The sequence below is a fragment of the Salvelinus fontinalis genome, chromosome 1, assembly GCF_029448725.1.
Source record: "Salvelinus fontinalis isolate EN_2023a chromosome 1, ASM2944872v1, whole genome shotgun sequence".
NCBI classification, from domain to species: Eukaryota; Metazoa; Chordata; class Actinopteri; order Salmoniformes; family Salmonidae; genus Salvelinus; species Salvelinus fontinalis.
Window position 1 is genome coordinate 65,753,674 of NC_074665.1, and position 19,766 is coordinate 65,773,439.

Here is a 19,766-nt window from a genome sequence, read left to right on the forward strand (position 1 = left end):
TGCATTTTATTGCATGACATAAGTATTTGATCACCTACCAACCAGTAAGAATTCCGTCTCTCACAGACCTGTTAGTTTTTCTTTAAGAAGCCCCCCTGTTCTCCACTCATTACCTGTAGTAACTGCACCTGTTTGAACTCGTTACCTGTATAAAAGACACCTGTCCACACACTCAATCAAACAGACTCCAACCTCTCCACAATGGCCAAGACCAGAGGGCTGTGTAAGGACATCAGGGATAACACCATCAGGGATAGACCTGCACAAGGCTGGGATGGGCTACAGGACAATAGGCATGCAGCTTGGTGAGAAGGCAACAACTGTTGGCGCAATTATTAGAAAATGGAAGAAGTTCAAGATGACGGTCAATCACCCTCGGTCTGGGGCTCCATGCAAGATCTCACCTCGTGGGGCATCAATGATCATGAGGAAGGTGAGGGATCAGCCCAGAACTACACGGCAGGACCTGGTCAATGACCTGAAGAGAGCTGGGACCACAGTCTCAAAGAAAACCATTAGTAACACACTACGTCGTCATGGATTAAAATCCTGCAGCGCACGCAAGGTCGCCCTGCTCAAGCCAGTGCATGTCCAGGCCCGTCTGAAGTTTGCCAATGACCATCTGGATGATCCAGAGGAGGAATGGGAGAAGGTCATGTGATCTGATGAGACAAAAATAGAGCTTTTTGGTCTAGACTCCACTCGCCGTGTTTGGAGGAAGAAGAAGGATGAGTACAACCCCAAGAACACCATCCCAACCGTGAACCATGGAGGTGGAAACATCATTCTTTGGGATGCTTTTCTGCAAAGGGGACAGGACGACTGCACCGTATTGAGGGGAGGATGGATGGGGCCATGTATCGCGAGATCTTAGCCAACAACCTCCTTCCCTCAGTAAGAGCATTGAAGATGGGTCGTGGCTGGGTCTTCCAGCATGACAACGACCCGAAACACACAGCCAGGGCAACTAAGGAGTGGCTCCGTAAGAAGCCTCTCAAGGTCCTGGAGTGGCCTAGCCAGTCTCCAGACCTGAACCCAATAGAAAATCTTTGGAGGGAGCTGAAAGTCCGTATTGCCCAGCGACAGCCCCGAACCCTGAAGGATCTGGAGAAGGTCTGTATAGAGGAGTGAGCCAAAATCCCTGCTGCAGTGTGTGCATACATGGTCAAGAACTACAGGAGACGTATGATCTCTGTAATTGCAAACAAAGGTTTCTGTACCAAATTTTAAGTTCTGCTTTTCTGATGTATCAAATACTTATGTCATGCAATAAAATGCAAATTAATTACTTAAAAATCACACAAAATGATTTTCTGGATTTTTGTTTTAGATTCCGTCTCTCACAGTTGAAGTGTACCTATGATAAAAATTACAGACTTCTACATGCTATGTAAGTAGGAAAACCTGCAAAATCGGCAGTGTATCAAATACTTGTTCTCCCCACTGTATATATATACAGTGCCTTCAGAAAGTATTCAGACCACTTGACCTATATGGGGGATTGGAAACGATGCTGACAATTACATTGATGGAAGCTACAATCTATCTACAATATTAAAGCTGATTAACTCCCCCATTTTAAGTAAAAAAAGGCTGCAGGTGCTGCAGTTGTGAAAACGATACATCAACTTTTATCCTTAACAACTGCTCTATGATGTAGAAGAAAATAGCAACCAAAGACGGGTGGGTAAGAACCAGATCGAGGAACCAGAAAATCTGTAATTGTCTGGTTAACTCTTCTGGTAGCACCTTTTCTGGAAAAGTAGGAGGAATCAGCTGTTCAACATGAGCTTCCTGACTCCCTTGTCCAGCTGGATGCAACCCACCAGGCATTACATAAATATTGTACTCAGTATTGCTGCAAACTAGATGAATAACTCAGACTCTAAATCCCTCAAGGAATTGGAAGTCATGTTTTGGGTTCAAGTTTTAGGAAATATGTCTGGCAGAAGAATCTTTATGTTGGTAATGTTGTCTTTTTCTAGGGGGGGGGGGGGGTTATAATAACTGCACACCAGCGTCATTATTCCTGCCATTCTGTCATCTTGATCAAGGTGGAGAGCTATAAAGTGTTTTCACTGCCCCAATAACATCAGAGGTCAATGAGTCGGTCATAGAAGGGAAAAAAAGCCATATGGTGAACTGCATCGCAATGACCTGAAAAAGAAATGCATCGATGGGTCATTTTAGAGAATTTTCTGGCATGTATCCCAGGTGGTGCATACTCCATCAAGCTTTAATGTACAGTAGCAAATTCAGGAATGTGCAACGTTAACTTTGTCGTCCAATCAGGTCTCTTTATCTCTTGGACAATGGTTGCCATTCATTTGTCATGACTACATGTGTTTGGTTACTATCCAGAGCAGGAATTTCACTGTCTGACGCCGTAAATGAATTCCATGTGGTTTCGTCAGAAATGTAGAATTATCCAGATCGGAGGGAAGTCGATAGAGGGAAAAGCCATGCTGACTGGCTCATGTCACAGTGTTGCTTTCCAGCGACTTCCCCCGGTGCTCAGGACGGTTTGGGGGGAAAGGGCCGGAACAAAATGGCCGGCTCTACCGTGGCAGCTTGGCCCCTCACTGAGCTGTGCCTCAAATCCTGGGTCAGGGAGTGGAAAAACCCAGTCATGTTATGGCTGTGACAACAAACCGACAGCACAGTTACATATGGTGGACGAGGGTTAGATCTCGGTCATTGCAGAATTGACCTATCCAAGTCTAGTCATTGTCTCAGGAAAACCCACTGCTTTAGGTTAATCGGTTGGATTGACTGAGCTGACCAAAGTCCATAACTACCTTCCTTCCACAAATCACAAATGCTTTCTATGGAGCATACTGTACAGTATCTGTTCCTCAATGGAGGCTGCTGAGGTGAGGATGGCTCATAATAATGGCTGGAATGGAGAGAATGGAATGGCATCAAACACATGGAAACCATGTGTTTGATACCGTTCCACCTATACCAATCCAGCCATTACCACGAGCCTGTCCTCCGCAATTAACGTGCACCAACTTCCGTTGCAGTTCCTCATTTATAGCTGCTTCTTTTTATGTCTGCAGTTTCTTACTTTCACTTGCTGGAAACTGCAATGAAATACACAGTTTCCTAAAGCAGCCAGAGAGAAACAAAGAAGTATGACCAAAAGTATTCTGAGTACTGAGAGAGAGAGAGAGAGAGAGAGAGAGAGAGAGAGAGAGAGAGAGAGCGAGAGAGAGAGAGAGAGAGAGAGAGAGAGAGAGAGAGAGAGAGAGAGAGAGAGAGAGAGAGAAAAACTGTCTGCAGTTCTTTGATTTGTTAACTGATTCGAATAATTGGAATAACAATTCAGCTATGCATGTGTTGTTTCCCTTTCCCTATAGGTGCACATTTGGAGTTTGGTACTTCAGTATCATGCGTTGCAAAACCAGATCCATGCATTGTGTCTTGCGGTGTCTGTGCTTCATGCTCCTTCACTTCACGTCTTGTGCAGCACAAGATGAGGACATGAGATTCAGTAAGAGTGCTTCTTCATCGTTATATGTGACACATTTCCATTGCATGGTGTCCATTATCGTTCACTTTTACTATAAATGCAGAATGGATGTTCAGGAAAGCTTTCTATGTACTGTATTGGTAAAGGCCATTCCTTTATAAGAAGTAAATACTCTTCATTCATCTTTTTTCAAGGCTGTGTAAAACCACTCATCTTTATCATCTCTCTTACAGGTTGTAAAACTGTTGCAAGCGATTTGGTCTTCATCCTAGACGGCTCGTGGAGTGTAGCCGATGTGAACTTTGAAATAGTCAAGCGATGGCTCGTCAACATCACCACAAGCTTTAACATCGGCCAGAAGTTCACCCAGGTCGGTGTGGTCCAATACAGTGATGATCCAATCATAAATATCCCGTTAGGGAAGCACCTTCGTAGCAAGGATCTCATCAGAGCCATGGAATCCATCGACTACATGGGGGGAAACACAAGGACTGGGAGGGCCATACAGTTTGCTAGCGACAAACTATTTAACCTGTCTGAACGAGGCCCTAAGGGTGTTGCTAGAATTGCTGTGGTCCTAACAGACGGAAAGTCACAAGATGAGGTGAAAGCAGCAGCAGAGGAAGCCAGGAGAAGAGGAATAATAATCTTTGCCATTGGTGTGGGATCTGAGACGGAAGAGGAGGAGTTGAACGCTATTGGAAACAAGCCCTCCTCCACCTATGTGTTTTATGTCGATGACTATAAAGCTATTTCCAAGATGCGTGAGACCATAAGGCAGAAGTTGTGTGAAGGTAGGCATTTTCTAATGAAGAAATGGGGATTCTCATGAGCCCCATCCCTCAGCTTTACAACAAACCAAGTGGTGGGGCTGATATTTCTGTTGTTCAAAATTAAGGTGTGGTTCTCTAAAGACCCTTCGGTTGATTTAACATGTTTGCACATTGCTAAACATTCAAGCTCTTATACCGGAAATGTCTTGAAATGTAATGTTTTCTCAAGATCTAATGATTGGGAATCTAATGTTTTCTGAAGTTGTTTACTGTGTTGGATGACTAGCCAAACTGTGTCAAGAGAGTCATGTCAACGTGATGTCACTGCTTCAGGGTGAAGTAAAGGTTAGGGAAGCTATTGCTAGGACACCAGGTTAAACTTTTATTGACCTATACCTAATCTTTGTAAAACTGAAAGGGGTATAGTATGTGCATGGCTTTTGGCACTTGGCGTCATGGTAGTCAACATAACCAGAATACGGACTGGATGTTTACAGCCTTGTTGAAAATACTTCTAGAACAAAAGAGTTTTACCAAGAACAACACCCAGAACAAAACATAGAGCAATAGTTTGGAAAATGGTACCTATTTTAAAGGTTGTATCCACATTCAAACAATAAGGAAGTATGATCCCTTGTAAATGAATAGCCTACTGGGACTAGAAGGTACTTTTCCATTAAGAACAATTGTGGGACTTGCTTTATCTCTTTGAAACTATTTATGTGGTAGTGGAAGAACTGTTCTAAGTTTAGATTTAAATGCAGAGAAGTAGACTAAGATTTTGTCTAACTTGTTGGGAAAGTAGTTAACTGTCACGTTGTATAATGATCAGAGACAGGCGCAAGAATATGTAATAGGGCTTTATTACTCCCCCCAAAAATACATGTCATGAAAAAGGCACGGGGACGAATCCCAAAACAAACACGTATATAAAATACACAGGGATGTAACCCAAACAAAAGAGTGAGGTTTAAACCTCTAATAATTACACAGGACAAGACCCGTAAAAACACTACACGAGACCCGAAATAACAAGTGCACAATACATATACTACGAAAGTTGAAACAACAAAGCACAGGTACTCATAAGACAAATGGACATGGGAACAATAATCAGCAAGGACAATGGGGAACAGAGGACACAATTATACACATACTAATCAGGGGGAATGGGAACCAGGTGTGCGTAATGAGACAAGACAGTCCGGGGCTGGTGGTAATGAATCCAGTTCACTGATGCCTAGAAAGCCGGTGACGTAGACCTCAGGAGCTGGTGAATGGAATGAGCAGCAGTACCGGGTGATCCGTGACATCAACATTCAAGTTATTTCGAAAAATGTCGAGAAAATGTATTTAATGCAGTTACTAAAACAGCTACATTACATTGGTATAATATGCCTGTTCTGATTTTAGATTTGAATAGCAGAGAAGTAGACTAAGATTTCAGGTGCTCTAAGCTTTTGTCTAAGTTGTTGGGAAAGTAGCTAATATGTGTCAAAAGTCACATTGTTACCTAATTGTCTAATGTTTAGAATATGCTCCACCTGTTCTGAATTTAATTGAATTTAATTTATTTGGGTAACAGACATATACAGTTGTGGCCAAAAGTTTTGAGAATGACAGAAATATACATTTTCACAAAGTCTGTAGCCTCAGTATCTTTAGATATTTTTGTCAGATGTTACTATGGAATACTGAAGTATAATTACAAGCATTTCATAAGTGTCAAATGCTTTTATTGACAATTACATGAAGTTGATGCAAAGAGTCAATATTTGCAGTGTTGACCCTTCTTTTTCAAGACCTCCGCTATCCGCCCTGGCATGCTGTCAATTAACTTCTGGGCCACATCCTGACTGATGGCAGCCCATTCTTGCATAATCAATGTTTGGAGTTTGTCAGAATTTGTGGGTTTTTGTTTGTCTACCCGCCCTCTTGAGGATTGACCACAAGTTCTCAATGAGATTATGGTCTGGGGAGTTTCCTGGCCATGGACCCAAAATATCAATGTTTTGTTCCCCGAGCCACTTAGTTATCACTTTTGCCTTATGGCAAGGTGCTCCATCATGCTGGAAAAGGCATTGTTCGTCACCAAACTGTTCCTGGATGGTTGGGAGAAGTTGCTCTCGGAGGATGTGTTGGTACCATTCTTTATTCATGGCTGTGTTCTTAGGCAAAATTGTGAGTGAACCTACTCCCTTGGCTGAGAAGCAAGCCCACACATGAATGGTCTCAGGATGCTTTACTGTTGGCATGACACAGGACTGATGGTAGCGCTCACCTTGTCTTCTCCGGACAAGCTTTTTCCGGATGCCCCAAACAATCGGAAAGGGGATTACTCAGAGAAAATGACTTTACCCCAGTCCTCAGCAGTCCAATCCCTGTACCTTTTGCAGAATATCAGTCTGTCCCTGATGTTTTTCCTGGAGAGAAGTGGCTTCTTTGGTGCCCTTCTTGACACCAGGCCATCTTCCAAAAGTCTTCGCCTCACTGTGTGTGCAGATGCACTCACACCTGCCTGCTGCCATTCCTGAGCAAGCTCTGTACTGGTGGTGCCCCGATCCCGCAGCTGAATCAACTTTAGGAGACGGTACTGGCGCTTGCTGAACTTTCTTGGGCGCCCTGAAGCCTTCTTCACAACAATTGATCCGCTCTCCTTGAAGTTCTTGATGATCCGATAAACGTTTTTTTTTAGGCGTAATCTTACTGACAGCAATATCCTTGCCTGTGAAGCCCTTTTTGTGCAAAGCAATGATGATGGCATGTTTTCCTTGCAGGTAATCATGGTTGACAGAGGAAAAACAATGATTCCAAGCACCACCCTCCTTTTGAAGCTTCCAGCCTGTTTTTCGAACTCATTCAGCATGACAGAATGATCTCCAGCCTTGTCCTCATAAACACTCACACCTGTGTTAACGAGAGAATCACTGACATGATGTCAGCTGGTCCTTTTGTGGCAGGGCTGAAATGCAGTGGAAATGTTTTTTGGGGGGGATTCTGTTCATTTGCATGGCAAATAGGGACTTTGCAATTAATTGCAATTCCTCTGATCACTCTTCATAACATTCTGGAGTATATGCAAATTGCCATCATACAAACTGAGGCAGCAGACTTTGTGAAAATTTATATTTGTGTCATTTTCTAAAAATTTGCCCACGACTGTACAATAAAATGTACAATGTGGACCCAAAGGATAGCACTTAAAAGTGGTCATCGATGGTAAAAACAATAACACATACAGTACCAGTGAAAATTTTGGACACACCTACTCATTCAAGGTTTTTTTAAATTAATTTTTTACTATTTTATACATTGTTGAATGATAGTGAAGACATCACAACTATGAAATAACACGTTTGAAATGATGTAGTAACCAAAAAAGTGTTAAACAAATCAAAATGAATTTTAGATTTTACATTCTTCAAAGTAGCCACCCTTTGCCTTGATGAAAGCCCTGCACACTCTTGGCCTTCTCTCAACCAGCTTCACCTGGAATGCTTTTCCAACAGTCTTGAAGGAGTTCCCACATATGCTGAGCATTTGTTGGCTGCTTTTCCTTCACTCTGCGGTCCAACTCATCCCAAACCATCTCAATTGGGTTTAGGTCGGGTGATTGTGGAGGCCAGGTCATCTGATGCAGCACTCATTCACTCTCCTTCTTGGTCAAATAGTCCTTACACAGCCTAGAGGTGTGTTGGGTCATTGTGCTGTTGAAAAACAAGTGATATTCCCACTAAGCACAAACCAGATGGGATGGGGTATCTCTGCAGAATGCTGTGGTAACCATGTTGGTAAAGTGTACCTTGAATTCTAAATAAATCAGAGACAGTGTAATCAAATCAAATCAAAGTTTATTTGTCACATATGCTGAATACAACAGGTGGGATGGAGTATCTCTGTAGACCTTACAGTGAAAATCTTACTTACAGGCTCTAACCAATTGTGCAAAAAAGGTATTAGGTGAACAATAGGTAAGTAAAGAAATAAAAACAACAGTAAAAAGACAGGCTGTATCCAGTAGTGAGGCTATAAAAGTAGCGAGGCTACATACAGACACCGGTTAGTCAGGCTGATTGAGGTAGTATGTACATGTAGATATGGTTAAAGTGACTATGCATATATGATGAACAGAGAGTAGCAGCAGCGTAAAATTAGGGGTTGGGGGGGGGGGGGGGGGGGGCACACAGTGCAAATAGTCCGGGTAGCCATTTGATTACCTGTTCAGAAGTCTTATGTCTTGGGGGTAAAAACTGTTGAGAAGCCTTTTTGTCATAGACTTGGCACTCCGGTACCGCTTGCCATGAGGTAGTAGAGAGAACAGTCTATGGCTGGGGTCTTTGACAATTTTTAGGGCCTTCCTCTGACACCGCCTGGTGTAGAGGTCCTGGATGGCAGGCAGCTTAGCCCCAGTGATGTACTTGTCCGTATGCACGACCCTCTGTAGTGCCTTGCGGTCAGAGTCCGAGCAATTGCTGTACCAGGCAGTAATGCAACCAGTCAGGATGCTCTCGATGTTGCAGCTGTAGAACCTTTTGAGGATCTGAGGACCCATGCCAAATCTTTTTAGTTTCCTGAGGGGGAATAGGCTTTGTCGTGCCCTCTTCACGCCTGTCTTGGTGTGTTTGAACCATTCTAGTTTGTTGTTGATGTGGATGCCAAGGAACTTGAAGCTCTCAACCTGCTCCACTACAACCCCGTCGATGAGAATGGGGGCGTGCTCGGTCCTCCTTTTCCTGTAGTCCACAATAATCTCCTTAGTCTTGGTTACGTTGAGAGATAGGTTATTATTCTGGCACCACCCGGCCAGGTCTCTGATTTCCTCCCTATAGGCTGTCTCGTCGTTGTCGGTGATCAGGCCTACCACTGTTGTGTCGTCTGCAAACTTAATGATGGTGTTGGAGTCATGCTGGGCCATGCAGTCGTGGGTGAACAGGGGGTACAAGAGGGGACTGAGCACGCACCCCTGGGGAGCTCCAGTGTTGAGGATCAGCGTGGCAGATGCGTTGCTACCTATCCTCACCACCTGGGGGCGGCCCGTCAGGAAGTCCAGTATCCAGTTGCAGAGGGAGGTGTTTAGTCCCAATATCCTTAGCGTAATGATGCACGTTGAGGGTACTATGGTGTTGAACGCTGAGCTCAGCAAGGCACCCCCACACGATCACACCTCCTCCTCCGTGCTTCATGGTGGGAACCACACGTGCAGAGATCATCCGTTCAACTACTCTGCGTCTTACAAAGACACAGCGTTTGGAACCAAAAAAACGCAAATTTAGACTCATCAGACCAAAGGACTGATTTCCTCTGGTATAATGTCCATTGCTCGTGTTTCTTGGCCCAAGCAAGTCTCTTATTCCTATTGGTGTCCTTTAGTAGTGGTTTCTTTGCAGCAATTCAATCATGAAGGCCTGATTCACGCCATCTCCTCTGAACAGTTGATGTTGAGATGTGTCTGTTACTTGAAATGTGAAGCATTTATTTGGGCTGCAATTTCTGAGGCTGGTAACTCTAATGAACTTATCCTCTGCAGCAGAGGTAACTTTGGGTCTTCCTTTCCTGTGGCGGTCCTCATGAGAGCCAGTTTCATCATAGCACTTGAAGAAACTTTCAAAGTTCTTGAAATGTTCCCGGATTGCCTGACCTTCATGTCTTAAAGTAAGGATGGACTGTCATTTCTCTTTGCTTATTTGAGCTGTTCTTGCCATAATATGGACTTGGTCTTTTACCAAATAGGACTATCTTCTGTGTACTACCCCTACCTTGTCATAACACAACTGGTTGGCTCAAATGCATTAGGAAGGAAATAAATTCCACAAATTAACTTTTAAGAAGGCACACCAGTTAATTGAAACATATTCCAGGTGACTACCTCATGAAGCTGGTTGAGAGAATGCCAAGAGTGTGCAAAGCTATCATCAAGGCAAAGTGGAGCTACTTTGAAGAATCTTAAATAAAAATATACCGTTTTTTTATTTGTTTAACACTTTTTTTAGTTACTACTTGATTCCATATGTGTTATTTCATAGTTTTGATATCTTCACTATTATTCTAAAAAACCTTGAATGAGTAGGTGTGTCCAAACTTTTGACTGAGACTATATAATTATTAAAAGGCAAGACAAAATTTGAAACAACCATAAATACATTAATTTATATTGACATCCTAGAAAGTGGCACTATTCATTGCGCTTTTCCCTAACCTATCATTTGAAATGTATGTAAGTTCTGTGGCAGTTAATTCAACAGTGGGAAGTTAGCTTCATGAAATTAGTTGTTGACCTGTAGGTTGCTCAAAGACCTCTCCATCACGGTTGACAATTCCACGGTTTCCCCCTCCCAGAGTGCAAATAACCTTGGCATGACCCTGTTGTATTCTGCAAACATCAAGGCAGTGACTCATCCAGGCACTTCTCATCTCCCATCTGCACTACTGCAACTTGCTGTTGGCTGGGCTCCCCGCTTGTGCCATCAAACCCTTGCAACTTATCCAGAATGCTGGAGCCCGCCTGGTGTTCAACCTTCCCAAGTTCTCCCATGTGACCCTGCTCCGCCGCACACTCCACTGTCTTCCAGTCGAAGCTCGCATCCACTACAAGACCATGGTACTTGCCTACGGAGCAGCAAGATGAACTGCCCCTCCCTACCTTCAGGCTACACTCAAACCCTACACCCCAACCCTCTGTTCTGCCACCTCAGGTCTCTTGGCCCTACCACCCCTATGGGAGGGCAGCTACCCCCTTTTTTTTAATATAAAATGCCTTTCGTGAACTAACATTCACACTTTACTTTTTTCCCCTCTTACTAGCTCTGACTTTGCTGATAGCTACTTTATTGAGGGAAAATGTACTTACTATGACTGTGATATGTGGTTGTCACACCTAGCTATCTTAAGATGAATGGACTACTTACTGTAAGTTGCTCTGGAAAAGAGCATCTGCTAAATGACTAAAATGTAAATGTAAAATGTTGATGTGGTTACTAAAACAGCAGTACCTATTGATTGGTGGAATATAAGTCTGTTCTGATTTGAATAGCAGAGAAGTAGACTAAGATTGCATACCATGTAAGTTTTTGTCCAACTTGTTGAAAGATGTGTCAAAATGTCAGTTGTTTGTATAGGTTGACAGAAAATATAGTTGATGTGGTTACTAAAACAGTTGTAACGTTTGATTGGAAGAAGATATTTATGTTCTGATTTGAAATTTCAAAAGCAGAGACATTTATTAAGATTTTATACGCTCTATGTCTAACTTGTTGGGAAAGTGGTCAAAGTAGCAGATTTGTGTCAAAAGTTGTATTTATGGGTTGCACCTCTGTCACTCGTTTGCGTCGTTGCCACTGTCAATGATCTACATATGCTGCAGCATATTTATTTCCGACTGATGGGTAATGCTCAGTCTTTCTGAACGGGGGCTAATGACTGTTTCATCAAAATTACACTATGTGGCCTGGAAATACGATGACTTTGCTAAAGTAGACAAATAATTAGTAGAAAACAACTTTGCAATCATTATGATGTCGTCAAGTTTACTTTAGAGAAATGGCAATGTTGCCAAAGTTAGTCAGAAATAGCTATCAATGCTAATGTTAGCTAGCAAAAATTCTGGTGCTCTCCCCTCAATCTTAGTGAGGTAGCTAAAGTTTTACTGCATCTAAAGTCAATCTGGTGACATCACAATGATGACAAAAGCTTATCCTACTAATTACTTGCCTCCTTTTGAAATGTCATTGTGTTCCTAAGCCACGCTAATGCAATTTAGACTAAATCTTCATCAGCACTGACACTGCATTGAGTAAAATGCTCAGCTGGGCATCAGTCCTAAAACAGACATTCAAAACAATACTGTGCTGAAACGTGCAACCCGTGAATTGTTAACTTGGAATATAATTTTGGAGGTCATGGGAGTTTTTAAGAATGGAACCTTTAGAATGCTGACAAAATCTTATTTAAGTGGATGAGGACAAAAATGTTTTGTAGTTTAAAATTATAGATGTTATCAAAAAGTTGTATAATAGTGTAATATTCCAGACAGTCTACACATGTGAATGTTTGAATGGCGTTTTTAGCTTAAACAATGTCAGAGGAGTAGCGTTCTAAATAATAAGTATAATAAAAAGGCAGGAATCATTTTTACCACATTTAAAGTGGGCACTTTTGCTTTCGTAAGTCCTATTAATAATTAAAATGTGTGTTTAGGGTGTGGGTGTAATGGTCAAATTCTGTCAGTTTTTTTCCAATGAGAGGGATGTTCTTTAGCCAGACTGCATATTTGCAAAATGTCCAGTGTTCCATGCCAATGTATTTTATTACAGATTTTTTACACTTCGGCGTCCAGGCCAAAATTAAATAAATTATTGCGTTCCATGGATTTACTCTAAATGAACATACAGCCCAACCTGAGCAAAGAATGGTGGCGCTTTATGAAAAAAACACACTCTGCCATGTTGTATTTCTGTACATTTCATTCAAAACTCTCTCATTCGCTCCATTTCAGAGACTGTTTGTCCAAGCAGAATCCCAGTCGATAACGGTGATGTCAAGGGCTTCGATATTCTACATTATCTGGATTTGGCCAAAAAAGTAAAAAAAACTCAAGGGTCTTTTTATGGTGCCAAGGCCTTTCAGGTGACATCTCGTGTTGACCTGAGTGAAAGCACAAAGTAAGCTTAAAACATCATGCCATGTCTGTATTGCTAAGTCTACTATATCTCTCTGGTACACATCAGTCTGGTTGTTTTATAGTGATGTGATTAAGTGATTGTTTTATTTTTGGCCCACAGGAACTTGTTTCCAGATGGCCTGCCTCCCTCCTATGTCTTTGTGTCCACACTGAGGTACAAGGGGTCTCTGATCAGGGAAGAGTGGGACCTTTGGAGGATACAGACTAATGACGGGAAACCACAAATGGCAGTCACACTAAATGGATTTGAACGCAATATCATGTTCACCACAACCAGTGTAGCACCAAGTGGTACTCAGAAAGTGGTCTTCCAACAAGAACCTGCTAAGGTACGTGAACATCATGAGTGATTGGCTTCCAAATCACCAAAACAGACACATGACATGATAGTACTTTACCAAGGCTCAATGAAAATGTCAAAAAGGAAAAGAGAAACAAAAATAGTCTGTCTAAGTCATTCATTCATTTCTCATCGGAACTGGTAATCAACAGGAACATCTCTAAGGCAGATGTATAATCCATAAAGTCCATAAAACACAGAGAGGGCTCATAGAAAAGTTATCACTGTGACATGGTTTAGTATTGCACACATTAATGATATTACTATTAGTATACATTATACTAATGACATGACAGAAAACTACATTGGTGCTGTTATATTCCAAATAAACATTTTCAAGAAAACGACTAACGTTCATGACTATCTGAGGATTAGGAGGTGGGGGATTGAAGACATGAGAAGGATGGAAGGTAGAGAATTTAAATAATAATGTTTGAATATGGTCAGATGATCAAACTTCCTAGAGCAGTCGCCATGTCAGACTATTTGAAATCATCCAAAGTTTTCCTAATGGCCATATGCTAGCCGAGGCCTACTTTAAAATGTATTCCTGACATGTCTAAACCAACACAATCTCACACTAAATTTGTGCAAATGTTTTTGTGCGTTTTTGTGTAGCTTAATTCATGTGAAAATACACACACTTTTGTGCGACTTAACTCATAGGAAAATACACACATTTTTGGGGGGCAAACTTCTGAACAATCTTTTGAAAGTTATTGAAGCAGTGCATTTTGGGCAATGATGTTCTACCCTACCTTTTTTTGTGTCCCACATTTATTTATATAAAACAAAAACGTGCTAACAACAATACGTGGTTTCCAGATACTCCCATAAAGCCCATCTCATTGGCTATCTAGCTAGCCTTGTTTGATCCTGATTGGTGCTTATTTGACAAAGATACAGCCGTTCAAGTAATGGCCGCCCACGTCATCGGCGTGCCATGAAGGCGTCGCTCTCTGACCAAATATGGTGTCCTATAGGATATACTACACCCCTAATGATATAGTGAAGTCTTGTTACCTTCTAGGATCTCTGAGGAATAGATACGATCGTGATTTGACTTGTTGAAACAACGTTTAGGGTGAGATTTTCACAGATTCCTATCTTTGCAAATTGAATGAGTGCATTTACAAAATCGATCGTGCATGCTATATGGACCTTCTTAGGACATGAAAAAGGATTTTATCTAACAAAACGACACTTCATGTTATCTCTGGGACCCTTTGGATGATAAATCAGAGCAAGATTTTAGAATGTAAGTACACATTTCACCTTCAGAGGTGAATTTATCAAACCTATCGCGGTGAAAAAACTGTTTGTTGTTAGGAGCTCGCCTCAAACAATAGCATGGCATTTTTTCGCAGCAATAGCTACTGTAAATTAGACAGTGCAGTTATATTAACAAGAATTTAAGTTTTCAGCCGATATATGACACTGACATTTGTTGTTTCTCTAAAATCTGCGATCTTGACATAACGCACTGCATGATTTGCAACGGGACGCTGATCCTTATTAAACAGGTTAATGTAAAATAATGAATTATGTTGGCTTGCACTTACAGCATTTCCAAGGCTGTTTCATGATGATTATTACGGTCGTGTCACTCATGTTATATACTTAGGCTATTGTAACAAGGCATACGCCAGCATTGTAGGCCTACTGCCTGTGTCGAGGCCTACTAGGCTTTCATGCAATGGCCATTACACGGAACCCAAACCGGTTGCGCGCGTGCGCCATCATGCATACATTTATTTTGTCCCCCCACACCAAACGCGATCACGATACGCAGGTTAAAATATCAAAACAAACTCTGAACCAATTACATTAATTTGGGGACAGGTCGAAAAGCATTAAACATTTATGGCAATTTAGCTAGCTAGCGTGCACTTGCTAGCTAATTTATCCTATTTAGCTAGCTTGCTGTTGCTAGCTAATTTGTCCTGGGATATAAACATTGAGTTGTTATTTTACTTGAAATGCACAATGTCCTCTACTCCGACAATTAATCCACACATAAAACGGTCAACCGAATTGCTTCTAATCATCTCTCCTCCTTCTAGGCTTTTTCTTCTCTTGACTTTATATCACGATTGGCAACTTCCATAAATTAGGTGCATTACCGCCACTGACCTCGTTCGTCTTTCAGTCACCCACGTGGGTATAACCAATGAGGAGATGGCACGTGGGTACCTGCTTCTATAAACCAATGAGGAGATGGGAGAGGCAGGACTTGCAGCGCGATCTCCGTCACAAATAGAACTGACTTCTATTTTAGCCCTTGGCAACGCAGACGCTCGTTGGCATGCGCGAGCAGTGTGGGTGCAATAATTGAAAATGATAGATTTCTAAATTTATTTTGCAACGCTCGCAACACAAGCAGTGTAGTCAGCCTGTTAGGGCTCACTTTGCCACGTATGAGCCCTGGTTAGAGTCCCTGTTGCAGCTTTCACTTTCTTCCGCTACATTGGTGGCAGTGTTGGGATCACTTCCAGCTCATGTCGAGTTATGTGATCTAGCGGTGGGAAGCATTCTGTTTTTCAACATTGTGTTGGGTATAATTACATTGATATATCTAGTGAACAATGGATAAGCAGCAATGGGCGTCATGGATAGAAATAGTCACTACAGGTGTGATCAAGCCTTACATCAAAGTTGTCTGAAGCTGAGTGGAAAGTGCTATGCCCTGACCAGTTATTCAGAAGAAAATCCTTTGTGACTGTCTCATTTACATAAGTTAACTTACCAGTGTGGACCCAAAACAAACACATTCTACACATTTACAAAGAACCTCTTTAAAGTGTTATTACAATGGTTTACCATGGTGTTCTTTGGAAGCTTATATATCTAATAACCTGACAATTATCCATATCATATGGGTAGACACATAACGTAAGTGTGTTATGCAGCCAAACACAACTATACTTTTTTAGGATGCAAACCAGTAATATGAATCACTGTTCATCCATTATGTTCTGATCTAATGAGATGGATGTAGGATTTTCTACGGCCTAGAATCTTGGTTCTCATTGGCGAAGACTGAACTCAAGTTAGGGGTTATATGTCAGACTCTCCTATACCACTTTGCCCAACACGTTATACCCCAGAGGATGTAAATAAACAATTTTTAAGGTGATATAACGTGTAGCATTATTTCAGGGCTGTGAAACCCATAGCCGAATGGCTTCAGACAGAGCATTTCTTACTGGAAATTGCTGCTGACATTGAACATAGCTTAGGGTTAGTGTATTTAATTCATTTCACACTCTCCAATATCAACATTCCCAACATCATATACCAAAATAGATTGTAAATAAACCCTTTTTAAGTTGATATACCTTGTATCATTATTATAGGGCTGTGAAACCCTTCAGATTGAACATTTATCACCACTCATTAACGCGTTCGAGCCAATCAGTTGTGTTTTGACATGGCAGGGGTGGTATACAGAAGATAGCCATATTTGGTGTAATACCAAGTCCATATAATAAAGAACAGCTCAAATAAGCAAAGAGAAACGACAGTCCGTCATTACTTCAAGACATGGTCAGTCCATCCGGAAAAATGTAAGAACTTTGAAAGTTTCTTCAAGTGCAGTCACAAAAACCATCAAGCGCTATGATGAACCTGGCTCTCATGAGGACCGCCACAGGAAAGGAAGACCAAGAGTTACCTCTGCGGCAGAGAATAAGTTCATTACAGTTAACTGCACCTCAGATTGCAGCCCAAATAAATGCTTCACTGAGTTCAAGTAACAGACCCATCTCAACATCAACTCTTCAGAGGAGACTGCGGGAATCAGGCCTTCATAGTCGAACTTCTGCAAAGAAACCACTACTAAAGGACACCAATAAGAAGAAGCGACTTGCTTGGGTCAAAAAACATGAGCGATGGACATTAGACTGGTGGAAATCAGTCCCTTGCTCTGATGAGTACAAATTTGTCATTTTTAGTTCCAACTGCCGTGTCTTTGTGAGACGCAGAGTAGGTAAACAGATGATCTCCGCATGTGTGGTTCACACGTAAAGCATGGAGGGGGAGGTGTGATGTTGTGGGGGTGCTTTGCTGGTGACATTGTCAGTGATTTATTTAGAATTCAAGGCACACTTTACCAGCATGGCTACCACAGCATTCTGCAGCAATACGCCATCCCATCTGGTTTGCACTTAGTGGGAATATCATTTGTTTTTCAACAGGACAATGACCCCAAAACACACCTCCAGGCTGTGTAAGGGCTATTTGACCAAGAAGAAGAGTGATGGAATGCTGCATCAGATGACCTGGCCTCAACAATCACCCGACCTCACCCCAGTTGAGATGGTTATGGATGAGAAGGACCGCAGAGAGAAGGAAAAGCAGCCAACAAGTGCTCAGCATATGTGGGAACTCCTGTTGGAAAAACATTCCTCATGAAGCTGGTTGAGAGAATGCCAAGAGTGTGCAAAGCTGTCATCATGCAAAAGGTGGCTACTTTGAAGAATGTCAAATATATAACACTTTTTTGGTTACTACATGATTCCATATGTGTTATTTCATAGTTTTGATGTTGTCACTATTATTCTACAATGTAGAAAATAGTAGAAATAAAGAAAAACCCTTGAATGAGTATGTGTGTCCAAAACTTTGACTGGTACTGTATATATATATAAAAAAAGCAATATTGTTAATCAATATTGTTAATCACCTCTAACGCCTACCAAACCCGGATCCGGGAGCACCCCCATCACAAAAGCCGACTAGCATAGCCTAGCCTAAAGCCACAGGGATATCATATAATAAAATGTTCATGAAATCACAAGTCCAAGACACCAAACGAAAGTTACACATCTTGTGAATAAAGCCATCATTTCTGATTTTTAAAATGTTTTACAGGGAAGACACAATATGTAAATCTATTAGCTAACCACGTTAGCAAAAGACACCACTTTTCTTACTCCACCATTCTTTTACTCCATCAGTAGCTATCACAAATTCGGCCAAATAAAGATATAAATAGCCACTAACCAAGAAACAACCTCATCAGATGACAGTCTGATAACATATTTATTGTATAGCATATGTTTTGTTAGAAAAATGTGCATATTTCAGGTATAAATCATAGTTTACCATTGCAGCCACCATCCCAACTCTCACCAAAGCGACTAGAATAACTACAGAGACCATCGTGTATTAGCTATTTCCTCATCATAAAACATTTCTTAAAAATACACAGCGTGCAGCAGATGAAAGACACAGATCTTGTGAATCAAGACAATATTTCAGATTTTCTAAGTGTTTTACAGCGAAAACACAATATAGCGTTATAGTAGCTTACCACAATAGCAAACATCACACCAGCATTGATTCAAGGCAAAAATAGCTATAACGTATAAACCACCAAAATATATACATTTTTTCACTAACCTTCTCAGAATTCTTCAGATGACAGTCCTGTAACATCATATTACACAATTCATATAGAGTTTGTTCGAAAATGTGCATATTTAGCGGCACAAATCGTGCTTATACAATGAGAATAGTGTCCAAAATCTCAAGCAATCTGTCCGGCGCCATCTTGGAAAGGCACCTATTCTTATCGAAAACTATTCATAAACTTGACAAAAAAAATACAGGTTGGACAGCAATTGAAAGACAAATTAGTTCTTAATGCAATCGCTGGGTTAAAATGTAAAAATTAACGTTACTTCAAAATACAGCGTGCGATAAAGCAAGGCTACACTGCAAGTAATGGCGGATTATGCATTTGACATTTTTCAACAGAACAATGAATTATCAGCATAAATAGTTCTTACTTTTCGATGAACTCTCATCAGAATCTTGGGATAGGTGTCCTTTGTCCAAAATAATCGTTGCTAGGTTGGAGAACGTCCTCTTCAGCGTTGCAATTAGCAGTAAACATTAGCTTGAGAGAGAGAGATACCCAACTTCCTACAGCGCCAAGAAAATAAATACCCGAAAATCGCAATATACTGACATAAACTGATATAATTCGGTTCAAAATAACAAGATTATGATGTCTTTAAAGCCTATATCGAATAAAAACACAGCCGGAAATGTCTAAGATCTATAACCGATGTTTCCAAAAGAACGTTCCAAGGTCCTCAGTGCGTCAAAGCGAAGGGGAAAAAAACGATACACCTCGTTTTCAATCAATTTATAGACTTTCAGCTCTGCCTAGAGACTCCATTTCAAGACCCTCTATTCGCTGACACCCAGAGGAAGGCGTATGCAGTGCATCTCAACCAATAGAAGACAGGCAGATTTATAAACAGGTCTGAGAACAGGTTGGAAAATTCTGCATTCTCAACTCCACATAGGGAAATTGCTCTAAGTCCAGTTCTGTTTCACCCACAGACATAATTCAAACGGTTTCAGAAACTAGAGATTGTTTTCTATCCAATAGTAATAATAATATGCATATTGTATGAGCAAGAATTGATTACGAGGCAGTTTAATTTGGAAACGAATTTGTACTATGTCGAAATGGCACCCCCCTAGTGG

The 19,766-nt window shown here is 41.3% G+C and overlaps 1 protein-coding gene across 1 annotated transcript in view; it reads left to right on the forward strand.

Annotated features, from left to right (window-relative positions):
• LOC129859985 (collagen alpha-1(XXI) chain-like) overlaps positions 1-19,766 on the forward strand; it is a 69,902-nt gene that overhangs the window by 2,941 nt on the left and 47,195 nt on the right. The window contains exons 2-5 of the mRNA XM_055930288.1: positions 3,363-3,496; positions 3,709-4,269; positions 12,740-12,905; positions 13,026-13,254. Of these exons, the coding sequence (XP_055786263.1) occupies positions 3,394-3,496; positions 3,709-4,269; positions 12,740-12,905; positions 13,026-13,254 (1,059 nt within the window). The 5' untranslated portion in view covers positions 3,363-3,393. The remainder of the gene's footprint in view (positions 1-3,362; positions 3,497-3,708; positions 4,270-12,739; positions 12,906-13,025; positions 13,255-19,766) is intronic.